The sequence below is a fragment of the Mytilus edulis genome, chromosome 4 (genome assembly GCF_963676685.1).
Source record: "Mytilus edulis chromosome 4, xbMytEdul2.2, whole genome shotgun sequence".
NCBI classification, from domain to species: domain Eukaryota; kingdom Metazoa; phylum Mollusca; class Bivalvia; order Mytilida; family Mytilidae; genus Mytilus; species Mytilus edulis.
In genome coordinates, this window is record NC_092347.1 from 59,371,458 (window position 1) to 59,387,014 (window position 15,557).

Consider the following 15,557-nt stretch of genomic DNA (forward strand, 5'->3'; position numbering starts at 1 on the left):
ATTATACATGTATGTGTCTATCCAGTATAAAATGTATTAAATAACTCTTTTACTGTTGTACAATAATAAACATTTTATTCTAAAGTGAAGATATTTATATAGACCCACATTTTTTCTGATGTTCTACAATTTAGTACCCTTAAAATTTGAAATGAGAAAAAATTGTCCTCCCACAATTTTTTTTCATCCCTTATCACCCCTCATCTGCTAAATATTAAAATTCAAGTTTGAAACTTAAATGGTACATAGACATACATATACATGTAGCTGTGTCAATAAAATAATGGATAAATATATACATAATTAGCATCCTTGTTCATCGATATGAAGACTGTTTTTAGCTTACATGAAGATATTGTAACTCTCCCAAATGAAGAAATGATTCTAAATGAATGCATGAACTGTCTCTCAAAGAAAGTTCAATTACTGGAATTCAATGGACAAGATACCACAGTTGCGTAGGCCATTTATATATACATGAAAATAATTTAATTATAAATGTAGACAAAGGTCGAAAAATTTAGAAGATCATCCTGTTAGAAAATATCTTTCAACTTTTAAAAATATATGTACTTGTATAGAGTATTTTGAAGACTCCTGACTTTACTGCTGAAAACTAAAATGCAAGAAGTGTGTGGTGAGCTCTTATTCACTCAATATTGAAAATCAAAGTATTGTTAAAAGTTTTCAATGATTAATCTATTTCCTGATAAGACAAAAAAATCTTAAATTAAACATTTTATATTTAACGGAGTCGTGTCCCTTGCATATAAACCTACTTGGATAAAAATGATTTCAAAAGATACTCCTAAAACAATAAATTAAGAGTATTGCAAAGTTTTATATTATTGAGGATGAGACTGGGTTCATGGGAAACTTGCTTTTTGCCTCCCTTGATTTGTATGACATTCCACAATTTATAGTAATGACTTTTTTCATCAACATAAATGTATATCTTTAATATTTTCAAATATATATACAGTCCCTGTTTTCTTTCTTATATATTTGAGACTAGTATGTCCCTGGAGACACACAAATCATGGGACAATAAAGGGTAGTGTGTAGTAAAGCATGGCATGACAATAGCACTTAAGACAATTTACAATGTTGGTCAAATTCCAAAGCATTAAGCAATCTTAGAAAACTGCATTTAACACTACTTTGGATTTCAAAATAATAGAGACTTGTATGAGTAATTAAGAAACATAAAAAATGATAATGGAAATGTAAAAATCACTTATAATATTTAAATAATAGTAATACAACACATGTAAACACATAAAATCTGAGATCATTTGCATATTTGACCAAAACAATAAAAATCTTTTACACTTGATGATTATAATCACATCTCATATTGCAGGTGCAACTGAAAAATTCTGACTACCTTAACTAGAGGCTCTCAAGAGCCTGTATCACTGGGTCTATAGGAATACAGGGACGGATGCAGGAATTTTCGAAAGGGGGGGGTGCTAACCCAGGGCAAAGGGGGGGTGCAAAACATATGTCCCGATACAAATGCATTGATCGGCAAAAATAAAGGGGGGGTGCGCACCCCCGGAACCCCCCCCCTGGATCCGCCACTGGGAATATCAAACAAAGGACACTCTCCAACATTTTAGACGAGAATAGACCATGACAAAAATCTCCATTTTGTTCATCTTCTACTTCTGATCTTTTAGTCTGTTTAGTTTCTTTGACTTATTAAAAGATCTTGCCTTGCTGATAACTTTTGTGACTTAGAGTGTTTATTTATCTATCATAATGCCAGGCATTACAGAAAAAAAATTTTTCGCTCTAAATATCATGGTTTTCATGAAGAAAAAAAAGAATTGTAAAGTTTGTCATTCATGGGCTATAACTCCTATAAGAATTTGTCTTAACCATAATGTATTGTATATATTTTGGAGTTCATCAAATGAAAAGGAATGTATTGTTTTGGTCACTATTTTATCAACAATCACTTAAATAGTACAATCAAGGTCCCAATGCCATTTAAACAGTTACGAAGAAACGTTTTCCTCTTTGTTTCCTCACATTATAACATAAAAAATATCACACATAATAAACAATACATAGAAACTAAGACAACTATAATTTTATATACTATCAACATGAAAAAAAATAACAGAAACAAACATAAAATTTTCTTAGCAATGTCAAATACTTGTAGATGTCTTACAATGTAATAATTAACTTTTTCACAAAACTTTTTTCTAAGGGCTGTTCCTTTAAATAATATGTGAATGCTTTAATATACTTTATGTAATTGGTCTAATAACAATGAATTATCTCCCTTTGAAGCAATTTCAGCAGGGATTTTCATTCTATATTTAAATAAAAAATGATGGGGGAAAAAAGGTTTAAATTTTAAAGCTTTATATCATGATTTTTTTTTCTTATGATAAAACAGTGATGTTTAACAACTGTTGCAGTGATGTTTTTAATGATAATGCTTTTTGATTCTAATTGTTTTGATGCAAATGTCTTGACAATAAGTTTCAAAATAAAATCTATGCATGGACTGGAATATGATAAACTTGACATCAGAAATTTAAATTTTACAATATAAAATTAAGACTTTATAAATCTTTTTTTTTATTATTACCAATTAGGTTATAAAAAGAAAATCAACTACATAACATTGAGTGAACATACAAATGTAAATCAACATCTATCTTTAAGTTTTATTGCATCTCACAAAACAAGATTTGTCCAGACTTAACATGTACAAGTACTTAATAAACCACTTAATTATATACATGATCACTAACTATTAAAAATTTACATCATAAAATATTATGGCACTTGAACTTCTTAAACATAAACAGCACTCAAAATGCATAACTGTAACCATGGTAACTTAGTAACAAACAATAACATATTCATCTTTGTAAGTTAAGTTTATTTGTTAACTGTTGGATAATTATGAATTCTTAATTAAATATTTAAGAAATTAGATAGTTAAGAAGATGTTAATTTAGATGTTATTTAAGAGGAAAAATTAAAAAAAATACATTAAAGAGGGGGAAAAAACATTTGGGTTCCCTGTACCCACAAAATCCATGAACTTTGGTATCCAACAAACAATTAAAAATAAAACCCCAGTATTTAATATTTCAAGATTTTGCTGACAGCTCATTTGTATTTTGTCATGTCCATAGGCGGATCTAGGTGCCCGGGCCCTCCCTTTCGTGGGAAAAATTTGGTTGATTATATACATTATGTAGGGAATCATTGAAGCATGACTGGAGTGGGGCCCCCCTTAGGAAAAGTTCTGGATCCGCCACTGATGTCTTATGAAAAATTATGAGACCAAAGTCATTCAATACATTTATATTATAATTAAAAATATCATATGCATTTTGTACAAAATAAATGCATACTTGATCATTGCCAAACTAAAAATTCTTTCTGAAAATATCAATACCAGATTACATTTTATGACTAAGCAGTTACTATAATATACAGCAAAATGTATGTTTTGATTAAGTACATGTAATCTTTCATGACAAAGAATATATTTTGTTATCAAAATGTTCATTGGTCAAGTGATTACAATTTTTTGACACTATTACATTGCCCATCCAGTTTTGTGTTGTTTACAAGAGCAAACAGAGCGTAGAACTTCATCAAGCCTAGGGTAACAAAACTCACGCCACTCTGGCTCTAAGTAGTGGTCATTGATTGCACAAAGATTTGGAGCTCCAGACACCAATATTCTGTAGAGGCAGGGGATGTTGATTTTATCTGAAGTGACCAATGGTCCATTCCATGGATGTCTCAATATACGGAACTTTTCCAATCGGGGCATGTCAATTCTCTTTAGATAGAATCCTCTACTCTGAGAGATATCAAAATAAGTCACTGAGTTTGAAGATACTGAGTAAAGTGATAGGGTTGGTCCACTTGGTGTCCAAACTTCCAACATAAATCTGCGTAGAGCAGGAAGCCCTGCTAAAACTTCTGTCAACATTTTTTGGTCAAGACATTGAAATACAAAGTATTTCTCAAGAACTAAACTATGAATGTTTTTCAATCTTGTCAAACACTTCACACTTCTGGAACACCAATCAAATGGCATTACTAGTGTCCGTATAGCAGTTGCCTTTTTAGTAAAAAGGTCAAACATGTTACCAAAATATCTTGCTCTTAAACGATGTCTATACATTATATCGTTTTCTTTGTCGTCATCTGGTGGTACCCAGTACGGCCGGCATGGTGTTTCTTTCCAGTTTAAAGAGCAAACTTTACATTCACGATAATTGAGATTTATCATTAATGATTCCACCAGCTTTAAGTAACCACTTGAACATTCCCCAATGTTAAACTTAAATTCAAAACGTTTTGGCCTAGGTTTAGTGCATAAAATGAACTTGCAAAAAAGATGGACCCGTTTCTTATAGCATGAGTAACAGTTTTCAACTCTTTCATGAACAATTTGTGATGGAAGGCATGTCACTGGGAAGTTCCATATCGACAGTTGGTCCCAAACACTTGGATGAAGTAGGAGGTGATTCCATTCTTTACATACTGATAAAATACAGCCTTTCTCTATGTGGTCCAGGTAGGAAAAAACCTTTAATTTGCAGTCTACTGGCAGTGCATTAAATGTAAAATATTCATTGTTAAGAATAGGTTCATCTAATAAGATGTTGTCATATTTTCGGCTTCCTCTTATTCTTAAACTTCTTCTCCTCTCAGCCATCAACCTGTGAAAATAAATTGGAAGTTACATTGTTGTATCAAAAAAAAAGAAAAATCACAAAAATACTGAACTCTTGAGGAAAATTCAAAATGAAAAGTCCCCAATCAAATGACAAAATCAAATGATAAAACACATCAAAGGAATGGACAACAACTGTCATATTCCTGACTTGGTACAAACATTTTCAAATGTAGAAAATGGTGGATTGAACCAGCTGGTTTTAAGTAATTATATATAAAATTGAATTAAATTGTATAATTTTATAGTGTGTCTTTCTAAAAATGTATGTTGTAATGAAACACTTCTATTTCAGGTTAGGGTGAAGGTTGGCACCTGTTGTCTCTGAATTGAAGGCAGTACTTTGCAAAACCTATAATTGTTTACTTTTTACACATTGTGACTTGGATGGAGAGTTGTCTCATTGGCACTCATACAACATCTTCTTATTTCTGTATCATCATTTTCTACTGTCATTTAATCCCATATTACATGTATTAAGAAATACTTTTCAAATGTGTTTAGGTTTTTAATGTTAATGTTGAGACTCAAAGAATTTATCATTAATTATGTTTTATATTATATATTCTACTTGGACAATAAGTTAATATATATCTAATTGATAATGGACATTTTACAATCAAAGTGACAATAATGCCTCAGGGCTTAATCCTTTATCCTTCTTAAATTAGAGACATTGCTAAAAGAGTTGTATTAATTATTTATCTTTCTTTATCTGGATAATAACTTGTTTATATTTGTCAACACATTATGTAATAATTGATCTTAGCTTATTGTTTAATTCTCATATATATATATTGTACTATATTGTAAAAGACATATTCTCCCCCTTAGCTTGCCATCGTCGAGTCAACACGTACGCGTCGATCTCAAAGCAATTACAGGAGAAGATTACGGTCTGTTGTTTTAATTGTTCAATTGTTTAGTTAGCATTTAAAATAATTTTAAGTTTTAACTTAAGTTCAATTTCACAAAATTTTTTTTTTATCAATTCTTTGTAAGTTTATAAATTTTATTTTTTAATCTTTAGGTTTTAAACTTTATTTTTGCTAAATAAGTTTAAATAATTTAATATTTTTGCGAAATAAGTATTAAATATTTAAATAGGCTAAAGTTTAATCTATTTTTGCTTTAATAAATTTTAATTAAAAGTTAAGATAAATCTAAATATGAGCAATATGACAAACAACAAAAGGAAAATTGACTCAAGAAGTCCACAACAAGGGGAATCACCTGATTCCAAAATCTACAAACAAAGTCAAGGCAATTCGCCAATACAATATCCAAAAAGGCAAGAATCAAGCCAAACTAAAACTAAAAGCCCTGTGTCACTCAATGATAAGGGCAAAAAAATGTTTCCCCCTAGTGAAACACTAATCATAACATCAAGGGCAAAAAAGTTCATGCTTCTGACCCTTAACTCGCTCCATTATCTGCTAATAACCATGATAGGGAGTGTTAATGATCAAGCCATAGAAATAAAACCACTTAAAAACAGTGTGCTGGTTTACGCACCATCTGAAACCATAAGGAGAAAGTTACTTGGCTTGACTAAACTGGGTAATTTCCAAATAAAAGTGTCTAAATTTGATACTGACCATAAGCAGAAAATAACTATTCAAGCAGCTGCTACAAAGGAAATTAACGAAAATAAGGTTACTAAAAATAGAGTTTATAAAGTTATACCTAAACCTGTTGATACTGAAATCCTAAATATTAAAAAGCAGGAAAATATGCTAAGGCAAACAGGGGCAGATATAAAAATTGTAAAACAATTAGGTAAAGCTGGTTATCTATTAGTAACGCTATCGGAAAGAGATTCCATACTTAAATCTATTCCCTTAAACAATCAGGGACAAAACATAGAGTATGATTTACTGCCATATAAACCTAACCCTAAATTTTGTACTAAATGCGCAAGTCTAGGACATTATGCCAAACAATGCAGAAAATCTATAAATACGTGCATTAAATGTGCTGGTAAACATGCAACAAAAAACTGTAATGGTAAAAATTTAAAATGTAACAACTGTGGTGGTAAACATCAGGCAATAGATAAATCATGCCCCAAATATATATTCCAAAAACAGGTGTTGGAAAATATGTATAGTCATAAAATGTCATTTGACCAAGCCAAACAAAAGGCACAACAAAAATGTGAAACCATACCTAAAATAATTAAATCTCCAGTGTCAGGGGATGAAACCATACCTAAAATAATTAGTACATCAAATGTCACACCTGGTAAATCATACGCTGACAGTGTTAAATCAAAAGTAATTAACAATACAACGGATGTAATTAGCGATAATGAAGCCACTATGTCACCGGTAGATAATCCGGAAATAAGCGTAGATAAAAATTTAAATATTGAAACAGAGAATACACAAATAGAAGATCAAACACCCAGTATTCCTAATAAAGATAGAAAAAATATTTCAGATATCCGCAAAACTATAATTGAACCATCAAGTCAAGACATAAGTGATTTAAAAAACTGGGAAAACCTAATCACAGAGATACGGCATATAGCGGACAAACATGGGGATATCTCTGTTCCCATCATGAGACTCTTTCAAAATTTTGTCAGAGAGCAATTTAGTAAAGAAATAACAGTTGACGTCATATAAAGATAATATAAGCAACAATTAATTTAAATAATTAATTAACCGTAATGGGGCTACACATTTTACAGTGGAATGCGCGATCACTTTATGCGAACGCTAATTCCCTCAAACATTACTTAGACACACATAATAACCCAGAAATTATTTGTGTACAAGAAACTCGTTTTAAAGATAATAGGTACATAAAACTACAAGGCTACCACCCACCAATCATTCGAAATAGAAAGATACCGATTCAACCTAAAGGTAAAAATAAAAAGAAACCTCAAATAGGAGGAGGAGTAGCAATTTATGTTTCGATTCAAGTTAATTTTTCACAACTTAATTTTAATACTGATAACATAGAAGTAGTAGGCGTATCTGTAAACTGTCAAAATAATAAGATAAATATAGTTAATGTGTATAGACCCCCTAATCAAGATATTAAATTTGATGAATATCAAGAAGTTTTGCATAACTTATCAGATGATATAGTGCTACTTGGAGATTTTAATAGTAGATCCTCGATGTGGGGGTCTAGCACAACAGATAGCAATGGTAACATAATTGAAAAGGTCATAGACCAAAATAACATGATAATTTTAAATGACGGTACAGGAACATATCAAACTGTAACAGGCAACCGAACACAAATAGATCTAACATTAGTCTCCGCATCGTTAGCCAATGACAGTCAATGGTCAGTTTTAGATGAGCAACTAGGTTCTGATCACTTCCCAGTACTCACCGTATTAAATGCAAAACCGGTTAAAAATAAAGTCTGCACTCCACAAAGATGGGTGTACGATAAAGCCGACTGGCACAGGTTCACTACCCTTTGTAACGAAATAAATATAGATAATATAAAACATGATGATATTGAAATCTTTAATCAAAATCTTTGTGAAGTGGTGACTAAAATCGCAGATGAAACAATCCCAAAAACTAGTGGTACTATACATACAAGAAAAAACTGTCCCTGGTGGAACGATTATTGTACAAATGCCAAAAAAAATAAGCGTCATAAACATAGAGTATATGATAAATCAAAATCAGAAGAAAATCATGAATTATATAAAACTGCAGTCAAGGAGTTTAAACGTGTCACAGATAAGGCAAAAACTGACTACTGGCAAAATTTCTGCGACAAACTAAACTATAAAACTAACGTAAAAACAGTTTGGAACACAGTTAAAGGTCTTAAAGGGGCAAAATCATCCACCCTTCCCACACTTATTAATGACACCAAACAAGCGGTATCTAATGTAGATAAAGCAAACATGCTCGCCGGAACCTTTGCAGAAGCATCCAGTGACAATAACTTAGATCCCAAATTCAGAACTCATAAATTAAAAACCGAAATAGAAAATCCAATTAATAGGGATGATGATGAGCAACATAATAGGTCAAAATTTAATATACCATTCAACAAAAACGAACTTTATAAGGTGCTTAAAACCAAAAAGACAACTGCGCCCGGTGATGACCGTATAACATATGAAATGTTCAAGCATATGCCTGAAAGTATGATCGATATTATGTTACAATTAATAAATAAAGTGTGGGTAACTGGTCAACTTCCCCACAGCTGGAAACATGCAAATGTAATCCCTATACTAAAACCTAATAAAAATAAATCTGACCCTAAATCCTACAGACCGATATCTCTTACATCAAATTTTTGTAAACTAATGGAAAGCATGGTTAATGTTAGACTTAAACATCTTCTAACGGAGAAAAATATAATGAATGAAACACAAAGTGGGTTCCGTGAAGGTCGCTCCACATTAGACCACTTACTGCGACTTGAGACAGACATTAAAAAAGCTAAAGTTCGTAAACAATTTCTACTAGCCATATTTCTCGATATTGAAAAGGCATTTGACTTAGTATGGCGTTTTGGTCTATTAAAAAAGTGCAAAGATTACGGTATAAATGGGAGATTATTTAACTTCATAAAAGACTTTCTGCAAGATAGAAAAATTCAAGTTAAAGTAAATCAAGAATCCTCAGACGAATATGATCTTAACAATGGTATCCCGCAAGGTAGTGTCATCAGTCCCACATTATTTAACATCATGATTAATGATCTAGTAGGTCTGGCAAAAAAACCCGCAGTAATGTCACAATTTGCTGACGACAGTGCTATGTGGTACCGAGGTGGAAATATTAAACATTTAACAAAAAAAATGCAAGAAACCCTTAATAACATAAGTGCATGGTCTAAAAAATGGAGTTTTAAAATATCTAAAACCAAAACGATAGGAGTAATATTTGGAGATCGTCATGTTTATTCAGTTAACCTAATGCTAGATAACGAACCAATCAAATTCCAGAATCATGTTAAATTTCTTGGTCTCATATTTGATAGAAAGCTAACATGGAATAAACACGTAAACTATTTACAAGAAAGATCTAAAGCAATATTAAACGTTCTTAGGTATGTTCAAGCAAACAATTATGGCATGGGTACTGATTCTCTTCTCATGCTATATAAATCTCTTCTTAGATCGGTACTTGACTATGGATGTCAAGCGTTTAATTCAGCATCTATAACGGTAAAATCTAAATTAGATATAATACAAGCTAAAGGTCTTCGCATAGTGCTAGGGGCCCATAAATCGACCCCGTTAGAAACAATACTAGCCGAATCTGGCGAAATGCCATTACAATTAAGAAGGGACCACCTTTCTCTTAAATATTATGCTCGTACTAAACAAAATCCATCAAATCCAGCCAATCAATTAGTAGATGACTGTATTGAATATCAAATTTATAATCATAAATGGAATGACCATAACATACCTTACGGATTCAGAGTCCAAAATCTACTTAAAGATAACGAACTAGACAAAATAAAGTTGGTTACTAAAAATATTCAAGATCCACCTCCATGGATAATAGGTCAAGCAAAAACATCCAGTAACATAAAAAACAGCCTCAGTAAAAAAGAAAATCCGCATATCATTAAGACTAAAGCGTTAGAGTACATCGACAATGCATATAAAAATCATTTAAAAATTTACACCGATGGCTCAAAAGACCCAACTTCGGGTAAAACTGGATATGCTTTTCTAATCCCATCAAAGTTGATTGCAAGCTATAAACGAACGTCAGACAATCTTTCCGTTTACACCACAGAAATGACGGCCATATATCAATCATTAAAGTGGGTATTCTCCAATCAACAGCCAGGGCAAAAAGTTGTTATTCTAACTGATTCATATAGTGCAATCCAATCTATAAATAATAATGCATCAAGTAGACCCGATATCCTAGAACCAATTCAAATACTGGCTTGTCGTCTAAAACAAAACAAAATAGAAGTAATCATAGAATGGATACCAGCGCATGTTGGTATCCTAGGTAATGAACAGGTTGACAAACTAGCTAAATTAGCACTAAGTAATGATAAGATTGACCTTAACTTGAGTCTTAGTGCAAATGAATTCATTGCAATAACAACAGCATTATATAAGAAAAAGTGGCAAGCTAGATGGGATAACACATGCTCCCTATGGAGTCGTTCTATAAATACTGCAGTAAATAAAAAACCCAACTTTTATCAAGGTAATCGATTTCATGCAAAAACAATAACTAGACTTAGGTTGGGCACTACTCTATTACCTGGGCAACTAGGCCAGTACATACGCAATGTCCCTCCAATATGCAATACATGCGGCATTAAAGAGGATATAGAACACGTACTAGTAAACTGTATTAATCATTCACAAGCGAGACAAAATTTGCAATCAAACTTGGACAAGGTTCAAATACAAAATATTAATACCAAAATATTACTAGATCCGCCTAAAGACAAACAACAATATGTCTGGTCGTGCTTGGTACAATATTTAACAGAAATTGATTATCATAAATTTATATAAGTATATATATATAAAAAAAACAGGCATAGAAATAAAATAATTAAAATACACTGCAAGAGTTATCCGGGTCAGTGACTCAGAAATGGAGTCAGGCCGTAACCGGCAGTCAAAAACTAAATCTTCACTTCAAATACAGTACGTACTAAAGAAAAGATCGTTAAGAAGACCAGCTACACTGCAAGAGTTATCCGGGGTCAGTGACTCAGAAATGGAGTCAGGCCATAACCGGCAGTACAGAAGGCTCTTCAAGACGACTTACCACAACATCATTAAATAGGCAAAACACACTGCAAGAGTTATCCAGGTCAGTGACTCAGAAATGGAGTCAGGCCGTAACCGGCAGTAAAAATCAAATCTTCAATACAAATACAGTACGTACTTACTAGAAAAGATCGTTAAGAAGACCAACTACTCTGCAAGAGTTATCCGGGGTCAGTGACTCAGAAATGGAGTCAGGCCATAACCGGCAGTACAGATGGATCTTCAAGACGACTTACCACAGCATCATTAAAGGGGCAAAACATACTGCAAGAGTTATCCGGGTCAGTGACACAGAAATGGAGTCAGGCCATAACCGGCAGTGAAAATTAAATCTTTAAGACAAATAAAATCCAAATTAAATATGATTTAAAAAAAAAACAAAAATAATAATAATAAAAATTAATCCTTTGAAATAATTTAACATATTTAAAATTAGATAAAATGAATGTAGGGATAAGTTAATTAAACTATTGAAATTATGCTAACTAAACAAGAACGCACGATTACCTTTGGCTTTTTTTTCCCCAAATTCGCGGCACCCCAAATTATTTTTGTTTCTACTTTTGGTCATTATATAAATTTTTCATGTCATTAAGCCGCAAGTCAAATCTAAGACTTAAAAAATGGTACTTCGCAAGATCTGGTTTGCGCTAATCCAGTTTTAATTAGCGTGGGGCACTGTCTTCCTGCGGATAAGTGTTCCAGTGTACTAGCACTCTAAAGTCCTGCAACTACGGTAGGCTAGCACAAAGCAGTCAAAATTTACATACACCCTTTGGTTTTTTATTTATTTTATTTTATTTTATTTCACTTTTCTTTTTTTCTAGTACATACAAAACATCCCACTAATTATTTTTGCAAAACTCACATACACAAATTTAGGCTTATTGTGGTTTATACATGATATTTGGCATATAAATTCACATACACAATTTGGCATATCAAAATTATCCGCTCTTTACTTGGCTGCTGGTGTACCAGGACAACGTTGCTGCCGTTCACTGCTGTTTGCTTGGCCAAGCTTTCCTCCTGTTCCTACTTCCGGTGGCTCCATGTTTAATAATTATTTATTTATTTTGTTTTATTTTATTTTTATTTTTATACAAAATTATTTCTATATTATTTTATTATATTTATTTTTATATTCTTTTATTATTTTTTACTATTTTATTATCTACTTAATGTTAAAATGTTTACTTTTTTTTTTATTCATTTATTTATCCAAATTTTTGCTTTTTAAATTTTTGTTTTTATTAAACTTTCTTATCATTCTAAATTATTTAAATTACCACATGGTAAAAATATAAATTATTTAATGCCCAAAAAGGCGCAAGCCAGGGCCGACCGTGCAAGGGCTGTATAGCCAGTCAAGGTCGTTAAAAACTTCCATTTGTTGTAAAAGACATAAGTTTGGAAGTCACAGGCTTGTTGACAAGTTCCAGTCTTGGAAATAAATTATATACTAAGTGGAATTAATCTTCTGTGTATTACTGCTAGTTTATGGTGCATGGTTATTTAGGTTTAACATTTAGTTGTAACCGAATCCTCATATCAGTCTCCTAATTTTAGACTGTGGATTTCTTGGTCATACAACCTTTTTTTCTAAAAAAAATAAACAAATAAAACTGTTGCACACAGATGTACATGTAGAGTAACTGGGCTAGACTTTCTGTGAGTTCAAAAATTACTCCCTGGAGGCTTGTAAATGAGCAGTATTTTGAAGATCACAGACAATTGAGATTTTCAGTGTCAATGAAATTATACTTTAATGAATAGTAACTGACAACTATGAATGACAGACATTAAAACACACTATTAATATCATTAGACAAATTGCATGTACAGTATACGTACCAGTCTAGAGAAAATTAAAAAAATGACAATAAAATGCCTCACCAAGCGCAGCCTGATACACTGCATAGATCGAACCCTGAACTGTTGGGGCAAGTTTGGACACAATATTCAAGCTTATAATACTGAATTTGGATTGTTATCGAATGTTTGCATAATATAGGTTTCTGACACAAAATAAATGTGGTCATAGATCTTAAAAATTTGAAATGGGACATTTAACATGTTTAATTTACCTAGTATGGTCTGATATCCAAAATCTAACAACATGGTTATACCAATTCCAATACCAAATTGTTTATTTAGTGACATGTGTTTAATAACAATATACAATATTTCAATAAGCCGTTGTAATTACATGTATCAACACCCGGCCCTTTGGACTTTTAAGCCACTTTTAACATATATGTTTAAACATTTATACATATAAATTATAACATGTATAATCATTTAACAGCGGACAAAATTAGAATTCATGTTTGATTATTCCTTTACAAAAAGTGTTTTCTCTTATCATTAAATGCATTGTTAAAATTTAGCAGTTTTTCTAGGATATTTGCAGATAAGCACTAAAAATAAATTTTTCATCTTTAGAAATGTCTTCAAAAGAGTGTTCTATATTCAGTATAAGTTGAATTCTTAGATCTCTGTAAAAAAAAACATCAGGAAGTGGCGTTCATTTTCAACACAACGCGAGTCGAACATTTGCAGGTCAGCTTCTGCTTCTCTGATGAACTGTCCAGTTTTGGTCCTCAAAAGAAGTATGCCGCATCTAAATTGTGCCAGTACAGAACGTTCAGCAATGGTCTTCCTTTGTTCAATATATTATATAGTAACTCTTTTTTTTAGACATTTGAAACCAAAAGTTTTTGATTTGATCCAACAGAAGAACACACTGAGTGTAACCTCAATCTCCATGTGTTCAATAATTAAGTGACCTTAATCAAGGAATTATGCAAAAGCTTTATAAATGATAAATCATGTACATGTACAATTCCCACTTTGGTCCAAACACTTGAATGTGAATTAATAATAATACTTATGACTCATGAGTAAGAGTGCCACCAACAATGCTGCTTATTAAGAATAAGAGAACCCCTAACAACAAACAAACAAAAAAAACCTGGATTTTGACAATAAAAATCTTCCAGTGGTGACTATTTTTCTGGTTTACAACGATTCCCATCAATCATGTCAATAATATTTTATTTTTGGCCTTGTGTATTTACATTGGTGTATGTATATTGGCAGATGATGAAAGCAACTAGATGAGATGCCCCTGAATCAATTACACTTTTATAGAGTTTGACTCTTAACCGGGAAGAAGAAGCAATATATTTTGATGTAGTATTGAGAACACTGGCGCCACTAGATATCGCTTTTGACAGTCAGGCAAAGCAATGTGACAGGTGGTCAAGTGTCTTCCTTGCCCAAGTCACTAACTTACTGGAGCCCTGTTATGTTTTTATCTGTCATTGTCAAGCAGTGCCAGGGAGCAGGATCAAGATTCAAGTGTTACAAATTCATGATGAAATAAGTCTTTTACATGTATATATATATATATAAGGGGTTATAATAACTGTACATCACTACATGTATCGATCATCAATAAAGATCCGTCCACTGTGTTGTTTCTTGAATTAAATTTTTTCTCTTAAAGATGAAATGCAAACATTATGATGCTATCTTAAGATATCATAATTAAGAATCAGGGACTTTCCAGGAAAAAGTGGGAAAACTTATTTCATAATAATTATTTTTAACATCGGTGACACTCATTTTGTGTTCGCATGTCATTATTTTCAAAATGATTATGAATATTTAATGTAAATAAAAACTATCTAAACCATCGAGAAACACTCCGTATCTACCTATATTACTGAGAACTTGTTGAGTAGTGAAGTGCCTTAGTTTTCAGCCATTTTCCATTCTCTCTTCGACTGGTTTCAACTATGCATTTCTACTTTAGCTCATTTTCTGTGGTGAAAAAAAAAGAAACCAGTAAACATTGTCTGTGTTTCCTAGTTTGGGCCGTTTTTCGCTATGTTCTATACAATTAAAAGCTATTTAGAAGCTCATTTTTCATTTCCTAATTGGGTCAAATGACCGAAAAATCAAAAGATTAAAAATAGCTTTTAATCCTTTGTTTTTCTTTTTGCTTGATCAGCTGTTTTGATCACATCCGGTTATCGTAAACTGGTTTACGAATAATATCACATTTGCGCA

General features: G+C 32.0%; 1 protein-coding gene across 1 annotated transcript; it reads right to left on the bottom strand.

Annotated features, from left to right (window-relative positions):
- Nucleotides 1-1,676: 1,676 nt before the first annotated feature.
- LOC139520102 (uncharacterized) lies at nt 1,677-15,503 on the bottom strand. Its single transcript, XM_071312545.1, has 2 exons — nt 15,203-15,503; nt 1,677-4,712 (listed from the first exon to the last, which is right to left on the bottom strand). Exon 2 carries the CDS (start codon nt 4,706-4,708, stop codon nt 3,575-3,577), a length of 1,134 nt encoding a protein of 377 aa, XP_071168646.1. The 5' UTR covers nt 4,709-4,712; nt 15,203-15,503; the 3' UTR covers nt 1,677-3,574.
- Nucleotides 15,504-15,557: the final 54 nt, after the last annotated feature.